This window comes from Pan paniscus, chromosome 1 (genome assembly GCF_029289425.2).
Source record: "Pan paniscus chromosome 1, NHGRI_mPanPan1-v2.0_pri, whole genome shotgun sequence".
NCBI lineage: Eukaryota > Metazoa > Chordata > Mammalia > Primates > Hominidae > Pan > Pan paniscus.
This window is the reverse complement of record NC_073249.2, coordinates 44403757-44420878: the sequence shown is the minus strand read 5'-3', so window position 1 is coordinate 44420878 and position 17122 is coordinate 44403757. Positions and strand designations below refer to the sequence as shown.

Below are 17122 nucleotides of genomic sequence, written 5' to 3'. Positions count from 1 at the left end.
GAGGTAAATCAAAAACTGCTATCTCTCTGTGTGTCCTTCTGGCTTCCTGTCCTCCCTCCCTTCCCGCCTACCTGTCTGCCTCCTCTCCCCCTCCTTCCATCCCTCCTTTCCCATCTATCCAGCCATCCATCAACCTATATCTCCACCTACCTACCTGCCAGTCATCCATCCTTCTATCCATCCCTGAATTCTTAGCAGCCTACTTTGAAAAGAGGCTGCCCTGTTGATGAGGCAGCTTTGTAAGTTATTTTGCAGGTTGAGGATGGCTTTGTGCTCAATCACTGTCTCTCTCTTCCCCCATCACAGTGCACATTTGTGGGGAAGGCTGCCTGGCCACAGGCTGCTGGCCTCACTTGTTAATTCACAGTTCAACTTCTCCTCTCTCGTCTCTCCCACATCACATTCACCACCAAGTTGTGTTCACTCTGCCTCCCAAGTAGATCTTAGACCCTTGTCTTCTTTCTGTCCTCACTGACATCTCCCCAGCCCCGGCCACCATCAGTTTTTCCCTGGGTTACAAGAATTATCCATAACAGGCCTCCCTGGTCTTTCTAAAAATGTGATACTTAATTGATAGTTTCATTCATCTGCTTAAAGCCCTTCACTGGCTCCTCCATCACCTCAAAATAATGGTCCAGATCCCTTTCCCTGGCACCCAGTCCCATTCCAGATCTGGCCCTCTGCCTCTCCAGCCCTTGTCTCACCTCATCCCCTTACACCACTGAGTGGACTATGTACTCTTAGCCTTTATCACACACTCTTCCAGCTCCTCAGAAACCTCAGCTCCCCTGTCTTTTCTGCTGGTATAAGATATGCAGGCTTCAAGGCTCAGCTTAGGACCCCCTAGAATGCACTGGGTTCTTTTTTGCAGTTAATCCCCTTCTAACTGGTGTGTTCTGCTCGCCACGCTGCATTGCAATTGTTTATTTATCTGCTGCCTCTTCTACTAAACTGGAAGTTATTTGAGGGCAGTAACAGTCTTGCCCACCTTTCACCAGCACCTAGCACAGTGCCTGGCACATAGTAGGCCTACAGTAAATCAGGAATGGTTTGAAGAGCTGACCAGCCCATTATGGGGTAGTTGGCATCATTAACCTTGTGCTTTAAGAAATGGTGACTTAAAAAACAATTGTGGGGATAGGAAGGAGATAGCTGTGAGTAGTCAGCTTTGGGTATATTCTAACTAACCTAACAGCCTGGAAACCTGGTTTTTTGGGTTTACATCAGATATAGCACTTGAAAAAAAAAAAGAAAAGAAAATATAGTCAACATTTTCAGCCACTCCAGTTATATCATTAATCAGACATTTTCATATTTTAACATCTCTAAAATTGAAATCAGATTTAACATCTCTTACAACTGATGATGTACATCATTGATTGGTATATATCTTACAGTTGTAATCAGTAGTGCTTTCTTCTTAGGAATAAAAAACAAAGGTATACATTATAATTGATGATTACATTTTTATTAAATGCAGCAAAGCCAAGTTCAATTTCATTTAATTCAGCAAACTGTTGAGTGCCTCCTATATGCCGAGTCCTAAGACAGGTGCTGGGGCATAAGATGAACAGATCATGGTCCCTGGCCTCTGAGTGCTGTCGCTGCTAGCTTGAGAATTTGAACCTTGGGGAGTACCTGAAGGCTTGTGTTCCTTCTGCTGGTCCCACAGCCGGTGAGATCTTTTGTGGCGTGAACAGGAAAGAGAAAAGCGTGGTCATAGAACATGGACATGGTGGGCAGGCAGGTCTGCATCTAGAATCCTGCTCTCCTCTCTGCCTTTGCAATGCTGGACACATTACATCCTCTGCTTTCTGATCTGTAAAATGGGAATAAGCCATACTTCAGAGTTGAGAGGATTAGACCAAGTAATGTCAAGCTCCTGGTCGCCACCTGACCCTCTGTAAAGTGTTCTATCGCCAGGACTGCGGTGGTGATGATTACTGTTATTACTACTAACCTGCTGCTGTACCTCTGCTTTCTTATAGCCATGGAGCCCATCACCCAAGACAAACGTGTCTCTCAGGGCCATAACGGAGACCTATACTTCTCCAACGTGATGCTGCAGGACATGCAGACCGACTACAGTTGCAACGCCCGCTTCCACTTCACCCACACCATCCAGCAGAAGAACCCTTTCACCCTCAAGGTCCTCACCAGTAAGTGAAGGCCCCTGTCCCGGGGCTGGGGGCCAAAGAAAGAAGCCCACTGATCCCACCCAGCCCTAGGTACCTGAGTCTAGGGGGAGACTTGTCCTTGAGGCTGACCTAGAAATCCTTCCAGCTCATGGTGCCTGAGCCACTTCAGCTGCTCTTAAACGATCTCTCTTGGTTGTGAAACCTTGAGTTAAACTTGGTCCTACTCTAAGTCAATCCTCCTCAGATTCTGGTGGGAATCAGAATCACCTTAGAACCTGGCAGCCTACCCAGCACCAGCCTATCGCACCTCAACAGCCCTGAGCCTCTTTGTTCTTTATGAGCCCTCCAGGTAATTCAAGTGCACCCCAGAGTTTGAGAACCACTGCTTCCAGTGGTTATCTAGAACCCCTCTCCGGACACAGCTTGATTATTTCTTTTATTTCTTCTCATTGCTTGGTTATCTTTAGTTCTATAAGAAACCCATGGCAGAAAATATGAAAATTAGTGGAGACACCAAAATAAATTTTATTTGATTCTGTAATATGTATATGCTGAACCATATGGAATCGCTATGTTTGTAAGTTGCAGGCTTATGTTTGAGTTTTATTTGTTTTCGTTTCTATTCCCTGATTCTGTTTGGCTGGTACAAAAACAAATCAGCATTTCCCGACCCATTATAGTGTTGGTGGCTCTCCCTTGAGGAGAGAGAGAAGCTTAGTCAGAAATGTTCTTCTTGGCAAGGACGATGCAGCCTAGAGCTTTTGCTGCAAAGTCTCAGCCCACTCAGGACGTTGAAAGTTGTCTATGTTGATGTACACCATGGATTTGTAACACGCCTTCCATAAAGGAGCCCCCCAAAAAACAGACCTTAGTCTGACTCATGCTGTGAGTGTTGTTTCTGATGCTCTGGACAGTGAGGATTTTTGGGGAGGCCAGTAGAGAGCACCATGTGGGTGCTGGCAGTTTGCAAAGGTCAGAAAAAATAGGCTGACCCTGGCTTCCTGGAGGCCCTGCAGAGGTGGTGAACAATGGCTCCCCGGGTGGGTGTGGGTCAGGAGAGGTTCAGGTGAGATCACTTCTCATTCAGGACAGGTAGGGGGTGTGACCATTATCGTTCTCTTCCTTCCTCCCTATCCCTGCTGATGGCAGAGGCAGGTGGTCCTGAGAGCCAACACAGCCCCATGCTCCATTTCCACCATGGCACAGAGGTGGATCCAAAAGGAAGCAGCTTCCTTTTCTCTTCCCCTTCTCAAGTTTTTTTTTTTCTTTCACCTTTTCATTTTCTTCCTTTTTCTTTTTCACTTCCTTATTTCTCCTCCCTCTTTCTTTTTCCTTCTTCTTTTCCATCTCTCTGTTCTGTCTTGGAACTCCATTCTGCCCTCCTCTAATCATCGCCTCCTGCCTTGCAGTGTCCCCACACACTGATCTGTGTTGGTGCTGGGCTGCCGAAGGTGATAGCCGGCAGGTTGCCTGACACCTGCAGCAAGCCCCTCGAGTTCCTGGCAGGGTGACCTGGCTTCGCTCCGGTTGCTCCCCCGTCCCTGACTTTCTCATTCCTGACCCAAGCCCAGGGAGACCCCTTGGAGGAGAAAGTTGGTTTGTCTGCAGTGTCTCCTCAGTCCACATCAGGGTGACTGCCTGCCAGCTGGCTGGGCTGGGAAGGACAGTGTAGTCTGCCCAGGACCTCGGAGTGGCCTCAGCAGCCAGAACAGGACTAACAGCATTGGCAGGGGGAGGAGCAGGGATGTCAAGAACAAGATAACATGCTCGCTGAGCTGAGCCTGGACAGCCATCAGCATCACCACCAGGGCCCCTCTCTCCTTGCCCAGACGACGCTAGAAATCGGCCTGCTGCTTTTGGAACTGAGTCAGTTGACCTTCTGCCATCCTGGGCAGAGCCCATCACTGTCACACAGAGTAGAGCAGAGGCCAAGAGACTGAGGTGGTGAAGAGTCTTCCTCTGTAGAATTAACTAACTTCCTCTGCAGTTAGAGATTTAAACAACATGTAGAACTTGGACTTTCCAGAAACACTCTTCTCTACCAGAAGAAGTAAGGGATGTTTGTTAATTCTTCATTTCTAGGTCCTCTATTCCACTGAAAACTCTTTCCTCCGAATGGCGAGAAACCCCCTAGGTGATTGGAACAGAGCCCCATCAGCTTCCTGGAGTTCTCCCAGGGGCAGCTCTGGCTGGGAGCAAGTTCTGGGCATCTGAGCCAGCCCAGAATTGGGCACACTTGCTTAAAATAGCACAGTGGTGCTCTTTCTACTTTCCTGTCTGGAGAGGACACAGGCTTTCTCTTGTACCTTCAGAACCAGGTCTGGGGTGGGAGGCAAAGCAGTCAGGCAGGGGCAGCTTCAAAGGCCCTATTCTCACCAGGCACTCCTGTCACAGTTTGCCCATTTGGGAAGAAATAAATCTCATCATGTCCCATTTTTATTACCTGCATTGAAGGAAGTTGACAATGGTATGTAATGCAAAATACTGGGTAATCTGAAATCATTTTTAAAACCTGGGATGCAGTCAAAGATAAGCAGTGGAGTTGGGCTACAGAGCTGGGCCCGTCCCACTCTGCCTATGCTGTAACAGGTGCTGGGTGCCTCCTGATGCAATAAGAGGCAACTGTGGTAAGCGATGAGGGTCCTCCCTAAGGCAGACACCAGGGCACACCCCTTCTTCCTCCAGTGTCTAAGTGACATTCTTGGAGCAGTCAAAGAAGTTTCCGTGAATTTCTCACATGTGCTCCAGAATTCACAAACCACGAGGTCAGTTCTGGGCGTGGGCTACTTCTCTGGAAAGAGATAGGTTACATTTCACCTGGTGATATGGGAGCATGAAGGAAGGGCCCTGTCATCTGTATGTGCCACCAACCACCCGCAGGAGAGGAACAGAGTTGCCTCCCAAGCCCAGCTGCAGCCCCCACCTGCCCTTGGGCCACCCCATCTCTTCGTTACCTTGTGGATTTATTCCTGCCTTTAGCTCCAGATGGACCCAAGCAGACTTCCCAAACAGGCTGGGTCTTTACAACAAACCCCATCTTAAGAGAGAGTTCTGAATAATGAAAATCTTCCTACCAGGTGGCAAGCAGATTTGGGATGCAATGCAATGCCAGTCCCAGAAAAGGACTCTCATACCTCTTGCAACTAGTTGTAATGGGATTGGATCTGTCGTCAAATATGCAAATGTTTTGGCAGAGCCCCTGTCGTCCCTCAAGCAGTTGGACCATGTTCTTGCCTCCTCAGGGCCATCTGCTTGGCTTCCAGTCAGCTGTATACCCCCACCCCCTTTTAGTACTGTCACAATTTGAACCCAGTTGCTGGAAGGGACCGGAGGTAGAGAGGGAAAAGCTCCTTCAGGACGCTGGCGTGATGATGTGTCCTCTTCTGAAATGTCTTTCTCATTAAGGAGTAAATGCCTGCAAGTTTGAATTACCTAGCATTGGAACTGAAGCCACTGATCTTGTTCCATAAGGAATGTCTTCAATCCTGCATAGTCTAGAGAGCTTCGAACCTCCAGAACGTTCAGCAGGACTTTCCTAGTATGAAATGTAGAACTCACAGCTTGCACTTTCTCCTGTCCCAAGCTCCAATTCTAAATTCTAAAGCCTGAACCTCAGGGATGTTCTCCCCACCTCACTGAACCTCTCCCGGCATCCTCACAAGGAGGGCTTTCTGCCAACAGAGACATCTCCAAGATCATAGTGGTGCCTACCTGGTCAGACTCCAGTGACACATGTTGCTGGGTGTGGCCAGGGCCCCTTGGCCCAACTCTTTTGGTCAATGACCTCCTCCCATTTACCACCAACCCCCTGCAGCTTAGCTTCTGCCCAGGCAGCACTTTGCTCTTCCCCGGAGCTCACTAACACTCCTTTCTCTTTAGCTGCTCCAAGAGCTAGCCTGACCCAGAGTCCTGGGAACGGAGGATTTTGATAAGAGGGAGTTGTTCAAAAGATGGCTACAGGACACCACTAATCTTTCTCTCATTTGTTTGAAAATATAGCAGGACCAAATAATTAAAGTTCAAACCTAATTTCTTTAATTAAAAAAAAAACATTATTTTATTATTGCCTTCTTTTGCAGGATTTAACCTTTTTTTCTCCTTTTGTGGGCTGTTTTGTGTTGCTTGTTCTTCACTGAGCGTATTGCCTTTCCAAATATGCCGTGTCTTTCCTTTGCAAAAGACCACTGCTGCCCTCCTCGGTTGTTTTTCTGGCTTTGCATTTGTTTTCTCTCCCCGTTTATGCCTCTGTGACTTCTCCGTGGCCTCCTGTTTGCTCACCCTCTTTTGTTTATTACAGACCACCCTTATAATGACTCGTCCTTAAGAAACCACCCTGACATGTACAGTGGTGAGTCGCAGCGGTAACCTTGGGAGTAACCTTGCCTGTGCTAACCCCAGTTTGCCTAACTTGACTGATACCACGTCATTAACTCCTGCTGGGTGGCAGCTGGCCCAGCCAGGGTGCCAAGGTGACACCTCCAGAAGGCTGCCTGCCAGGAGGCAGTGTGGGGGTTTGAGGTGGTTCACCTGGTGGTGTGATCTCCTCTAACAGGCACGCCTCAAGTTGCTGAATTCTCAACAAGTTGTTCAAACCAGGGTAGGACTTCAAAAGAACTTCTTGAAAAGCAGGAACTTTTACTGAAAAAGTAGAAGCTTAGGAATCAAGAATGGATGAAGGGAGACTATCTTAAAATAGGTGAGTTCCATAGTGAAGAGAAAACAGGAAGTCTGGTTCCTATTGGTAGTTGAAAGAACACAGAAAGCTTGTTAGTATGTTCAGTTAACTCTAGATAGGAATTGCCTGCTTTGTAATCTCACCTTAGTTACCGGGAGTACCATTTCACAGTGAGGTCCCGTGTCTCTTTAAAATCCATCTGGGCAATAGGAGTAAGAGTCCAGCTCTGAGTTCTCTTTCAAGATGAGTATAAATGAGGTGAAACCATCCACTGTACCCTCTCACCTAGGCCTCTCTCCTCCTTTGGTAGTGTATGCAAATCAAATGCCCACCAGTCCACACTTGCGAGACATGGAACAATTATAATGAGGCATGGTTTTAACTCATGACACTGCTGGTTGCTCAGTCTGATTAATAGGGTAATTGGCTATTTCCACACCTGAGTTACCCCTCACCATGGCTCAAGAATGTCTTATTTTCCCTGAGCAGCCAGAGGCACCATCATTTGCTGGCTCTGGTGAGGCAGCTGGCCCCCATCATTAGTTATGCCTCAGAAGCTGAGGCTGCAGGTCCTCAAGGGACCTCACTGTGGGCTGAAACAGATAGGAAGTGTCTGCATTGTGATGTGCTAATATAAAGGATGATGAGTGACTGGAGAAGGGGATGGGATGAGGGACCGCGAGCCAGGGAGAGAGGCAAAGGCTCTAACTTGGCACCAAGCAGCTAGAACCACACTGAGATCCTGCCAAAGAGATTTACTAGCCAAGGAATCAGGGGACCTTTGTTGGATTCTAAGCATTGTTTGTTTTCAAGATAATGGGGCCAACTACTATTGTGTTAAGAGCCCCAGAGCCCTGGTATGGAATGGGCCTTGTTCTAAATCGGATTCCAGGTAATCTGTTATAGGAAGTATTCTGTAAGCCTGAGTGCATCAGAGCCAGAAGGCCCCTTAGAGACCATCTGGTCTAAGTTCCTCACTTTATGTAAGATAAGCCATGCAGGGGAACATACACATAGAGTTGTTTTATCCATGGAATAAGTTTGAGTGATTCCGGTCACTTAAACCAGTTTGTGACCATTGATCAAACTATTATTGCAAGAGAATGAGTGGGACTTATGAGATCCATCCAGGACTATGAAACAAGCAAAGCTTACAAGAGTTTACCTGGAGATTGACCCCTTGTCCTCAATCCAGGGTAGGACGGAGCTGACCCAAGTATGAAGCTGCTGGAAAGGATATAAAGTCAAAGGGAGACACATTTTGAACAAAAGACAACTAGGCTGATGCTTCTAGCAAGAAATCAAAGGGAAATGGAAGGAAGGAGGATGACTTCTTTCTGGAGTGCAGGCATCTGGACAGAGAGACTTGATGAAAAGTGCCCAGGGCATCTGTCTGTTTGGCTCTGAAATATGGCACGTCTCTTTTGTAGCAGGAGGGTCACCCCATACTTCTATTTTGTTTTAGTGATTTCTAGAGTAGATTGGTATCCTCTGAACACTGCTAGGTGCCCCCTGACCTGCTAAGTGGCAGGAGAATCTGGTCTGAGATTGTAACTTGCCGCTTAGGATTCAGCCAGGTGAGGAGACCAAGTGGTTAAGAGTGTGTGCTCTGAGGTAGACTGCCTTGAATTAAATCCAGGGTCCGGGACATACCATTGAGTGATGCTGAGCAAGTCATTTAGTGTCTCAGAACTTTAATGTTCTCATCTGCCAAATGGATGTATTACCTGTCTCATAGGATTGTTGTGAAGATTAAACAGGAGAATGTGCTTATGGTTCCTAGTATGTGTTGGGCACATTCTCGATACTTAACAAGTGTTACCCATTACTGGTTTTAAAGGGAATGGTTTAGTGTTGACTGTATCCTGGATAGTTCTTCTATGCTTCTGAAATTAAGAAGGACAGAGAGAACTTAAAGAGAAGCCAAGGGGCAAAAAGCAGGTGCAATTATAGGAAGAAAGTACCATAGAGGGAGAAATCGTAGGGCAGACCAGAGAAACAAAAGCTGTTCAAATCCTCAGCTGTGCTGAGAACTGCATAAGAAGAAAAGCTCCAACTACTGCATATGAGATTTGGATTAAACTTACAGGAGAAATTTCCTGGTACTGAAAGGTATCAAATATTACTAGACAAAGAGTTTTTCCTATCTTCTGGGGTTGTTTGGTCAGCCATTCCTAGAGCAAGAGAGGTGAATGAGATGCCAAGAATCTGGCCCCATGAGTCTCTGGTTCTCAGTTCTGAGAATCGAAAGCAGCAAAGTGGTCTGGATGAGGCATACAGATGCCCCTAAAAGCTGTTTTTGGTAGAGGTCCTCAGATACGTCTGATTCATTGAACTTTCTTGTCCTGCTAACACATAGCACTTGACAGAGGGGGGCAACTAAGGTTGTCAGCAGTCTTGGTGTTTCTTCAAAAGAGATGATCAAGAGGCATTTATCGTTGGACCTTTAAGGCCAACATGGTTGAGGCATTGTCATCTCCTGTTGTCTGCTAGCTGACCATATTTCCCCAGAAACCCATGGACCCACTCTGAGCCACAGCTTACGAGAGCAGGAGAGGACTGACTGTCCCTGGGCAAGAAGTCAGATGAGCTGGCGAGGGAAGCTCTTCCTGAATCCACACAGATATGAGCTTTAGCATATGGACTCTGAGTTTGATCAGGCATTAGGTCAGACCCCACTCTGAAGATCAGGGCGAATAACCAATACTCTCCAGGGATCCCTGCCTCCATGATGAAAGAGGGTGTCCCATGATAAGATGAGACAGTCATCTGCCACCATTTAGAGTTTCATCTAGTAATCACTGTTGTCTTAGAGTCTTCCTGTCTCTACTTCTCCAGGGAAGGAAATTAGGCACCCTCTTTGAGAACAGTGGCTCTCAAAGCCACCAGCTCTATTATCCTTCCTAGATTTTCATATGAGTTCCTCCTGCTGCAATTGACTGCATTTCTTCATAACCTTTCCTTTAGGGCCAGCCATCTCATTCCTTAATGATATTATGTCCCCCAAATCTTCTTCAAGTTTTCCATGCCTTTAAGAATCCAACTGAGGTGCCTTTAGAGCTGCTGAATTCCCTCCTCAGCTTCTTTTTCTCCACCTTGGGCCCGAGTTTTTTTTAATAGCCACTGAGGAGAGTTGGGATCTTAGCTGAGACAGTGAGAATAGTAAAACATAGTGGAAGAGTTTCACCAGAGCAGCTCACTAAGACAGAAATATCTTTCTCCTTTACCTCTTTTGCCCTTGCATTTTCTTTGGTTTGAATAAGAAAGATATTCCTGAAGCTGACTGTCAGAAGTAGGAACAAGTGGGATGCCCATCTTTAGACAGAGAGGCAATGTAGAGTGGGTGGAAAGCACAAGTTTTTGGTGCTAAATGGCACAGAATCCAAAACATAACTAGCTTGTAACCTTGGGCAAGTCTGTTGACTTCACTGAGCCTCAGTTGCCTCTGCTGAAAATGGGGATACAACCCTCCAGGTTTGCTGTGAGGATTAAGCATAAATGGTGGTGTGGATGGAGCTGTCAGCACAGTGCATGGTCCCTAGCAAACGTTCACTGAATGGTGGCCCTGATTATGACCTCCAACTTTTAGGATGCTCTTCTCTTTTTTTGAACTTTGGCTTGTTTCCAGTAGCTTCTCCTTCTTTAGGATAATTCTATTGTTGCTAGCCCACATCCTACAAATGCAGTATTGCTGTAACCTCTTTATAGTCACAGCTACAGTGTGTCAAGGCACCCACAGCAGGACTCTGTGCTAAATTTTCCTCCTTCCCATCATTATTGCTTTGCTGGGTTGTGTGTGCTGGTGGTGTCACACGTTATGGTGTAAATTAAATGTCCATAGGGTCACAGATTGGTTTCTGCAGATTTCGTCCCAGTGTGGAAGGAGTATGATGACTTAGCTGGGACCTCTTCCACATAATCCCAGGGTTCCCAGCTCTTGACGGATTCACCAACCTGACAACAGAGCCTTCTGCCCTAGAATCTCCTTTCCTCATAGTGCCCATGTGTCTTGGTTGTTTTGGTGATTCCGTGATGGTGGGTGGGAGGAAGCTGTTGGTGTCAGGCTTCCTTGGTGCTGAGAATTGGATGCTACAAGAGTTATAGATATAGATGATAACCAATTAACCACATAATGGATTAACCCCTTCAGTAGTCACTGTTGTAATGTGTGTGCTGGTGGGACAGATGAGGCATCTACAGAAAGAGAAATAATATGGGTTAAACTGCTGCCTTATTTTTTGTTCTCTTCTTCCCCTCCAATCCATTCACCTTATAAACCTTCATTGAGCATTTGCTGTATGCCGTGTATTGTATCATCAGCCTCGTTACCCTCCGCATATGTTTCATCCTTTCTTCTTTTGACAAAAAGATAAAATAGAAGCAAACTCTATGAATTGCACTCCACCAGTGCCGAGGGAGAGAGTTGAGTGCCCCAGAACAGGAGCCCCGCCGGTGCAGCCAGGCCCCAGCAAACCAGCAAGCTCCCTTAGGAAGCACCAGTTACATCTGGATAAAGTTTCCCCACACTCTCTCCTCACGCTACCAGCACCGATTAAACCCTGGATAAGTGTCTTCATCCTCAGCCCAGGTGTCTCTGAGGCCTCCCAGCTCCTGGCAGCAATGCCTCCCCTCCACCTTTCCCTTGTCCTGCTGAGTCTAAGACCCCATTAAACCCATGGGTGGGCTCAGCTTCTATTTTTGTTTTTAGCCATTCTTGTGTACGATCGTACACCTTGGCCAGGGGGTACTTCCTCCAGTTTCCCTTTTGCCTTGGGGTTTCTGGATGGAAAATTCTTGTTCTTTTCCCTTCCATCTTACCCATTCCCCTAGAGCTATACAAAGAGCTCTGGGGGAAGAGGTGAGGCTCGGGGAAGGTGGAATTCACCCTGTCATGGGTGGGCCCATGCTGGCACAACCCTTCTACAGGGAAACAGCCATCCTGAAAATGCCAATCTCTGTGAGCCACGTGGCCTTCAAGACCTGCATGAATCTCATTGATTTCAGACCCATGACTGTTCCGGCCTAGTTGCATTATAGATCATCCCCTCCTCCAACTTGGCGGCCACTTTTCTCCCACCCCCTCCCCGAGCAGCTCACATGTAATTACTACTCTCCTCCCCAGCTGTCTTCCCGAGTCATTAGTGAGGAGGCAGAATGGTCTTGGCCCTGGAGTGATTTCCTGTCATCTCTGCTCATTAACTCTCTCCATGTCTTTGCTAAGCCATTAATAACTCTCCCTGCATTTCTGATTGTGCGGGCTTTGCGACTCCATCCCAGCACCTTGTTTTCAGGGTCCTAAAGAGCAGGTTGTCTGTCCTGTGGACCCAGTACATGCCTTCTCTGCTTCCAGATCCCTGCCTGGGGAGAAGGACCGCTGCTGAGATGGCCTGCCCTGGGGGCCACACAGTGGCCTCTGGGATCCCAACACAAGCTGCTCTGGAGTAGATCTCGCACTGCTCAGACAGCCCATCCCCATTCCAGGGAAGGGGAGATTCCCTGAACCTGAGGGAAGCTGGGCTCCTCCAGGCAGATCCTTTCAGAACCTAGAGCTCCTCTCTCTCATGTAGGTGGGGCTGAGGAGCCCTGAGCTTCCTAACACACCTCACTTAATGATGCCCAAGTCCTTGGGGTGGTTTCAGCTGGGAGGATCCGGCAGGGGCGGTGATGCCATTTCTCTCTAGCCTGACAGCGTTGGCCTAGTGGGGTCTGTCTTCTGGAAGGAGGCTCATGGGAGTTTGTCCTCTCCTGTTTCAGCCCGAGGAGTTGCAGAAAGAACACCAAGCTTCATGTATCCCCAGGGCACCGCGAGCAGCCAGATGGTGCTTCGTGGCATGGACCTCCTGCTGGAATGCATCGCCTCCGGGGTGTATGTGCGGTTTGCAGCCCCTCTTCTAGCCACCCTCCAGGAGGATGGGGATGGGAGCTTGTTCATGCTCTTGTTAATGCCACATTTAGTGCATACCAGTAGCACAGCAAAAAGAGACGCAAACAGCCTCTAGTGAGCAGGGTGTTGCAAACCATAGTCATCTCCATCCTATCCTGGCCATCTCTGTTTTGGATAGTGAGGAAAGAAGGTGATTAGGCATCCCGTATATGCGTTAGAATCTCGTGGGACCTTAGCTAAGCCTTCAGGCTCTCTGTGGCTGAGCATCCTCCTCTGCACAGGAAAGATCAGCTTTTAGAGGACATGCCTCCTCCTGGGCCCAAGTATACTTTTAGGCCACCTGGGTGTCCCCAGCTGTATAGAAGAGGAGAAAGGCCACGTTTAGTGATAACTTCTTTGTTTCCTGCTTGGCGCCTCTCCTAGCCCAACACCAGACATCGCATGGTACAAGAAAGGTGGGGACCTCCCATCTGATAAGGCCAAGTTTGAGAACTTTAATAAGGCCCTGCGTATCACAAATGTCTCTGAGGAAGACTCCGGGGAGTATTTCTGCCTGGCCTCCAACAAGATGGGCAGCATCCGGCACACGATCTCGGTGAGAGTAAAGGGTACGTTGTGTGTATTTATCATTATGATTATGTTGCCAACCCTGAACACCATGCCCACCCTTCCCTCTGAGGGTGGTTGGGGGCAGAGTGAGTCGGAGAGACTTCCAGCCCACTGCTCAGTGGCAATGGTGATCTGCCATGGATGGTGTCACTCGCTGGACGTGAGAGGGTGTGTGCATGCCCGTGCATGGGGCAGGGGGTGTTAAGGAGATCCACCCTGGCCATCATCCAACTCTCCTTGGTGCCAGCGCTCCCTCAGCAGGTGAATTTCCTCCCACGGCTCATTTGGATCATTCCCCAGAGCCTTTTTTTCCTTTCGTTTTGCATTCCCGTTTGTGATGTGTCACGTGAGCCCGTGCTGTCTGTGTACCTATGCATGATGCTGTGCTGCTTTTTAAAACTGGGGAGTGGTCATGGCCAAAATTATTTTTTAAAATCACTTCCTTCCCCCCAAAGCAAAGAGGGCCCACCCAACTGATTGCAGGCACCAGAGCACATGTCGTCATGGGTCCCAGCCGTGTGTGGCAGGCTGCACTGGTCACTGTTTGGCCTGGGGCTGTATGGATGGTTGAGATAATGATGTTCGAGAGTATAGAAACTTTCTTAGCAGGAGTCAGTTGATCTTGTGACCTTGGCTTCAGCACCATACACAAACTAGGGAGTTCTTAGTCTTTGAGGGGTAGGGGGTGAGTATCAAAATTGTTGATAATCTGATCTGAAAGGCTCACTTCTCAGAAAAATCCACATTTCCACATATTCACAAAATTGTCTAAACAACTGAACAAGGTGGCCAGCTGAGAACTGCTCTAGCTGGGCGTGGTGGCTCATGCCTGTAATCCCAGCACTTTGGGAGGTCAAGGTGGGCAGATCATGAGGTCAGAAGATCGAGACCATCCTGGCCAAAATGATGAAACCCCATCTCTACTAAAAATACAAAAATTAGCTGGGTGTGGTGGGACATGCCTGTAATCTCAGCTACTCAAGAAGCTGAGGCAGGAGAATTGCTTGAACCTGGGAGGCGGAAGTTGCAGTGAGCCAAGATCGCGCCACTGTGCCCCAGCCTGGCGACAGAGCAAGACTCCATCTCAAAAAAAAAAAAAAAAAAAAAAAAAAGAACTACTCTAACCAAAATTCAGTGCCTAAAGAAATGTTCATTAGGCTTTTCCTAAATGGTCTGATCTTGCAAAACAGAGATCCAGAGGGACCAACTCAGTGCCCACTTTACCACCTTCCCTAGCAGTGGAGCCATTGGATGCACACCTCAAACACTGGTGACCTCTAAAAGCATCTGCCACCCAGGCCTCCTGTGAGGATTCTGATTTAGTAGGTCTGAGACAGGCCCTAACATCCTTTTTTTTAAAAAAGCTCTTCAGGGGATTCTAGTGAGCAGCCCCAGTTTAGAACTATTGTTCTGTGAACTCAAAATAGACAGATCAGCATCTGTGCAGCCAAGCCAGCCAGAAACAGGCTGGACCAAGTTATCCCTGTGAGGATGAGCCCTGGGGCAGGTGGTGAGCACGTGGTGCTGGGACTCAGGGGCTCCTGCTATACTAGAGGGAGACTGCTTGGTTTCTTCTGCCTGTCCCATGCCATCTAACTCCCCTGCCTGTGTCTGTCTTGTCTTCCAGCTGCTCCCTACTGGCTGGACGAACCCAAGAACCTTATCCTGGCTCCTGGCGAGGATGGGAGACTGGTGTGTCGAGCCAATGGAAACCCCAAACCCACTGTCCAGTGGATGGTGAATGGGGAACCTTTGCAATGTAAGTAGCGAGCTGTTGTCCCATCTGACTCTCATCTCTCTCCTGTCAAAGGCTTCAGATCCCCATCACTGTAGCCAGTGCTGGTCACACTAGAAGTTCAGGAAGAGAGAAGCTGGTGGCTGTTTCTCAGCTGCCCATCTCTTCAGACATCTCAAGAGGCAGGAAACCTACCCTCTCTTTGTGTGAGAGAACAGGAGGCCTGGAACTCTGTGGTCATATTCCCATGCTTAAGGGATTTCTGCTCCCTTGGGGTATTTTAAATCTCTGCTTTCTCCCTCTGAACAACTTCAGAGCCCAGTTGATGGCCTGGGGACTGTGGCTGCATCTCTGGGTGGTTGGGCTTTGAGTGATGGCTGGGGCTGGGAAGGTAGAGGAGAACTCAGTAACCCATTGTTGGTTACTCAAGTTCCGCTCTCTGCTAAGGGCAAAAGAAGAAGCAGGGTTGTACAACAATGTGAAATATTATGGTTAGATATGAGGAAGAACTGCCCCCAGAAGAGCAGATGCACAGGTGCACTTTATCGAGTATGCTTAGACTTTGGGGACATTTAGTCCTGCCCAGGTGGATGGAGTAGATGACTCCAAGGCCCCTTATAATCAGTGGCCTTGGTCAAGTTTTCACATCATAGACTCTCTGGTTGCATTATTTTCAAAATGTCCTGTCCTTACTTTCTCTAAGTGGTCAGAGGAAATGTAAACAATGGTATCAACCAAATGGGGAAAAAGTAGATGGCGAGAACTCAATCTAACTCAAGAGCAGCAGCTGGTAGAAGCAGGTGGAGAGAGGGGGACACAGGTAGAGGAGAGGGTAAGAATTTACCTATTTAGACATTTATTGTATGCCACATTCTGTGCTAGATGCTGCACTCCATTGTTGCTTTACTTTCAAACATTTAAGGTAAGGAAATAAGGTTCTCCTCAGTGCAATGAGTTGCCCAAAATCGCATGGCTAGGAAGTGGTGAAGTTGTGGGTTGCTGTGAATCTGCAATACGACTGCACCAGCTAGTACTGAACCTAGTTATCCCCAGTAAATGTTACTCCCCAGCTACAAGCAGAGATATGGACACTGCCTGCCCTCTGCAGTTCTCTCCGTCTTAATAGGACTTTGGGGGTAAGCTAGGCAATTGCGCTAAACTTCACAGCACCGCTCAATAAAGCAGCCCAGGACTTGCAGCTGAGCCTCAGCCCTGGAAAGGTCACCTGTCACTCTCCCCAGGGAACGTGTAAGGAGAGTGACTGGGGGGAATACTGGTTGCACGAGAATTTGCCAGGCAAGGAGGTGTACAAGTTTCTGGCATTGCCTTCCTTGGTCCCTTTTCGCTGAGTGGGGACCCGGGCGTGGATGATAAGGGTGCTAACCTTGTCTTCCTTTCCCATCTGCTGATTCCCCGGTTCTGGGCTCAGGCTAGCTATCTGTGGAGTGGCGCCTGCAGGGCGACTCCTGCATCCTCCGCTGACTTCCCCTGTAGGTCTGAGTGATCTTGAATGCGTTCATGTACTCTGTAAGCTAAGTCATCAGCTTCCTAGTCCAGAAATCTTAGGAAGGAAAGTCACTTTCTAGTGGTTAAAGATGAGAAAAGTGGCAATTCTTTACATTTCTAGAAAATTTTTGTTTTTACAGCTCATTATTGTTCTCTTATCTTAGCCTTCCTTAGAGTAGGGGAAAGGTGGAAGTGATTCTTCCCCATCTTACAGAAGAAGGAAATGAGGCCCAGAAAGGTTTGTTGATTTACCCCAGATCCCAGAGTGAAGTGTGGACCCCCAGCCCTCTCCAGCCTCTGCTCTCTGCATCCCAAGCCAGCAGTACTAGAACTGTGGGCAAGAATATCCTCTCTCAGTTTAGGACACATTTTTGGGGAAGAGCTGTGAGCTTTGTCAAATAAAAGGACTCATTCCATTTTCAAGAGGCATTGGCTTATGGGTTTAACTTTGTGAATGTTTGGAGCATGCTCTCTTTGGAGGATGGGAAGGTGGTAGGTTCTGTCTATTGTATACTGTTTTGTCCTTTTCAAAACACACTTAAATATATGCACATTCGATTAAAATGATAATAACA

At 47.8% G+C, this 17122-nt stretch overlaps 1 protein-coding gene across 48 annotated transcripts in view; it reads left to right on the top strand.

Annotated features, from left to right (window-relative positions):
- Nucleotides 1-17122, top strand: part of NFASC (neurofascin) — a 194489-nt gene that overhangs the window by 127483 nt on the left and 49884 nt on the right. For 24 of the 48 annotated variants that reach the window (XM_063597585.1, XM_057301521.2, XM_034944720.3 and 21 more), the window contains 5 exons: nucleotides 1989-2159; nucleotides 6436-6486; nucleotides 12568-12679; nucleotides 13121-13305; nucleotides 14934-15065. In XM_063597585.1, the coding sequence (XP_063453655.1) occupies nucleotides 1989-2159; nucleotides 6436-6486; nucleotides 12568-12679; nucleotides 13121-13305; nucleotides 14934-15065 (651 nt within the window). The remainder of the gene's footprint in view (nucleotides 1-1988; nucleotides 2160-6435; nucleotides 6487-12567; nucleotides 12680-13120; nucleotides 13306-14933; nucleotides 15066-17122) is intronic. The other 24 variants (XM_063597587.1, XM_034944731.3, XM_063597586.1 and 21 more) reach the window with 1 other exon arrangement.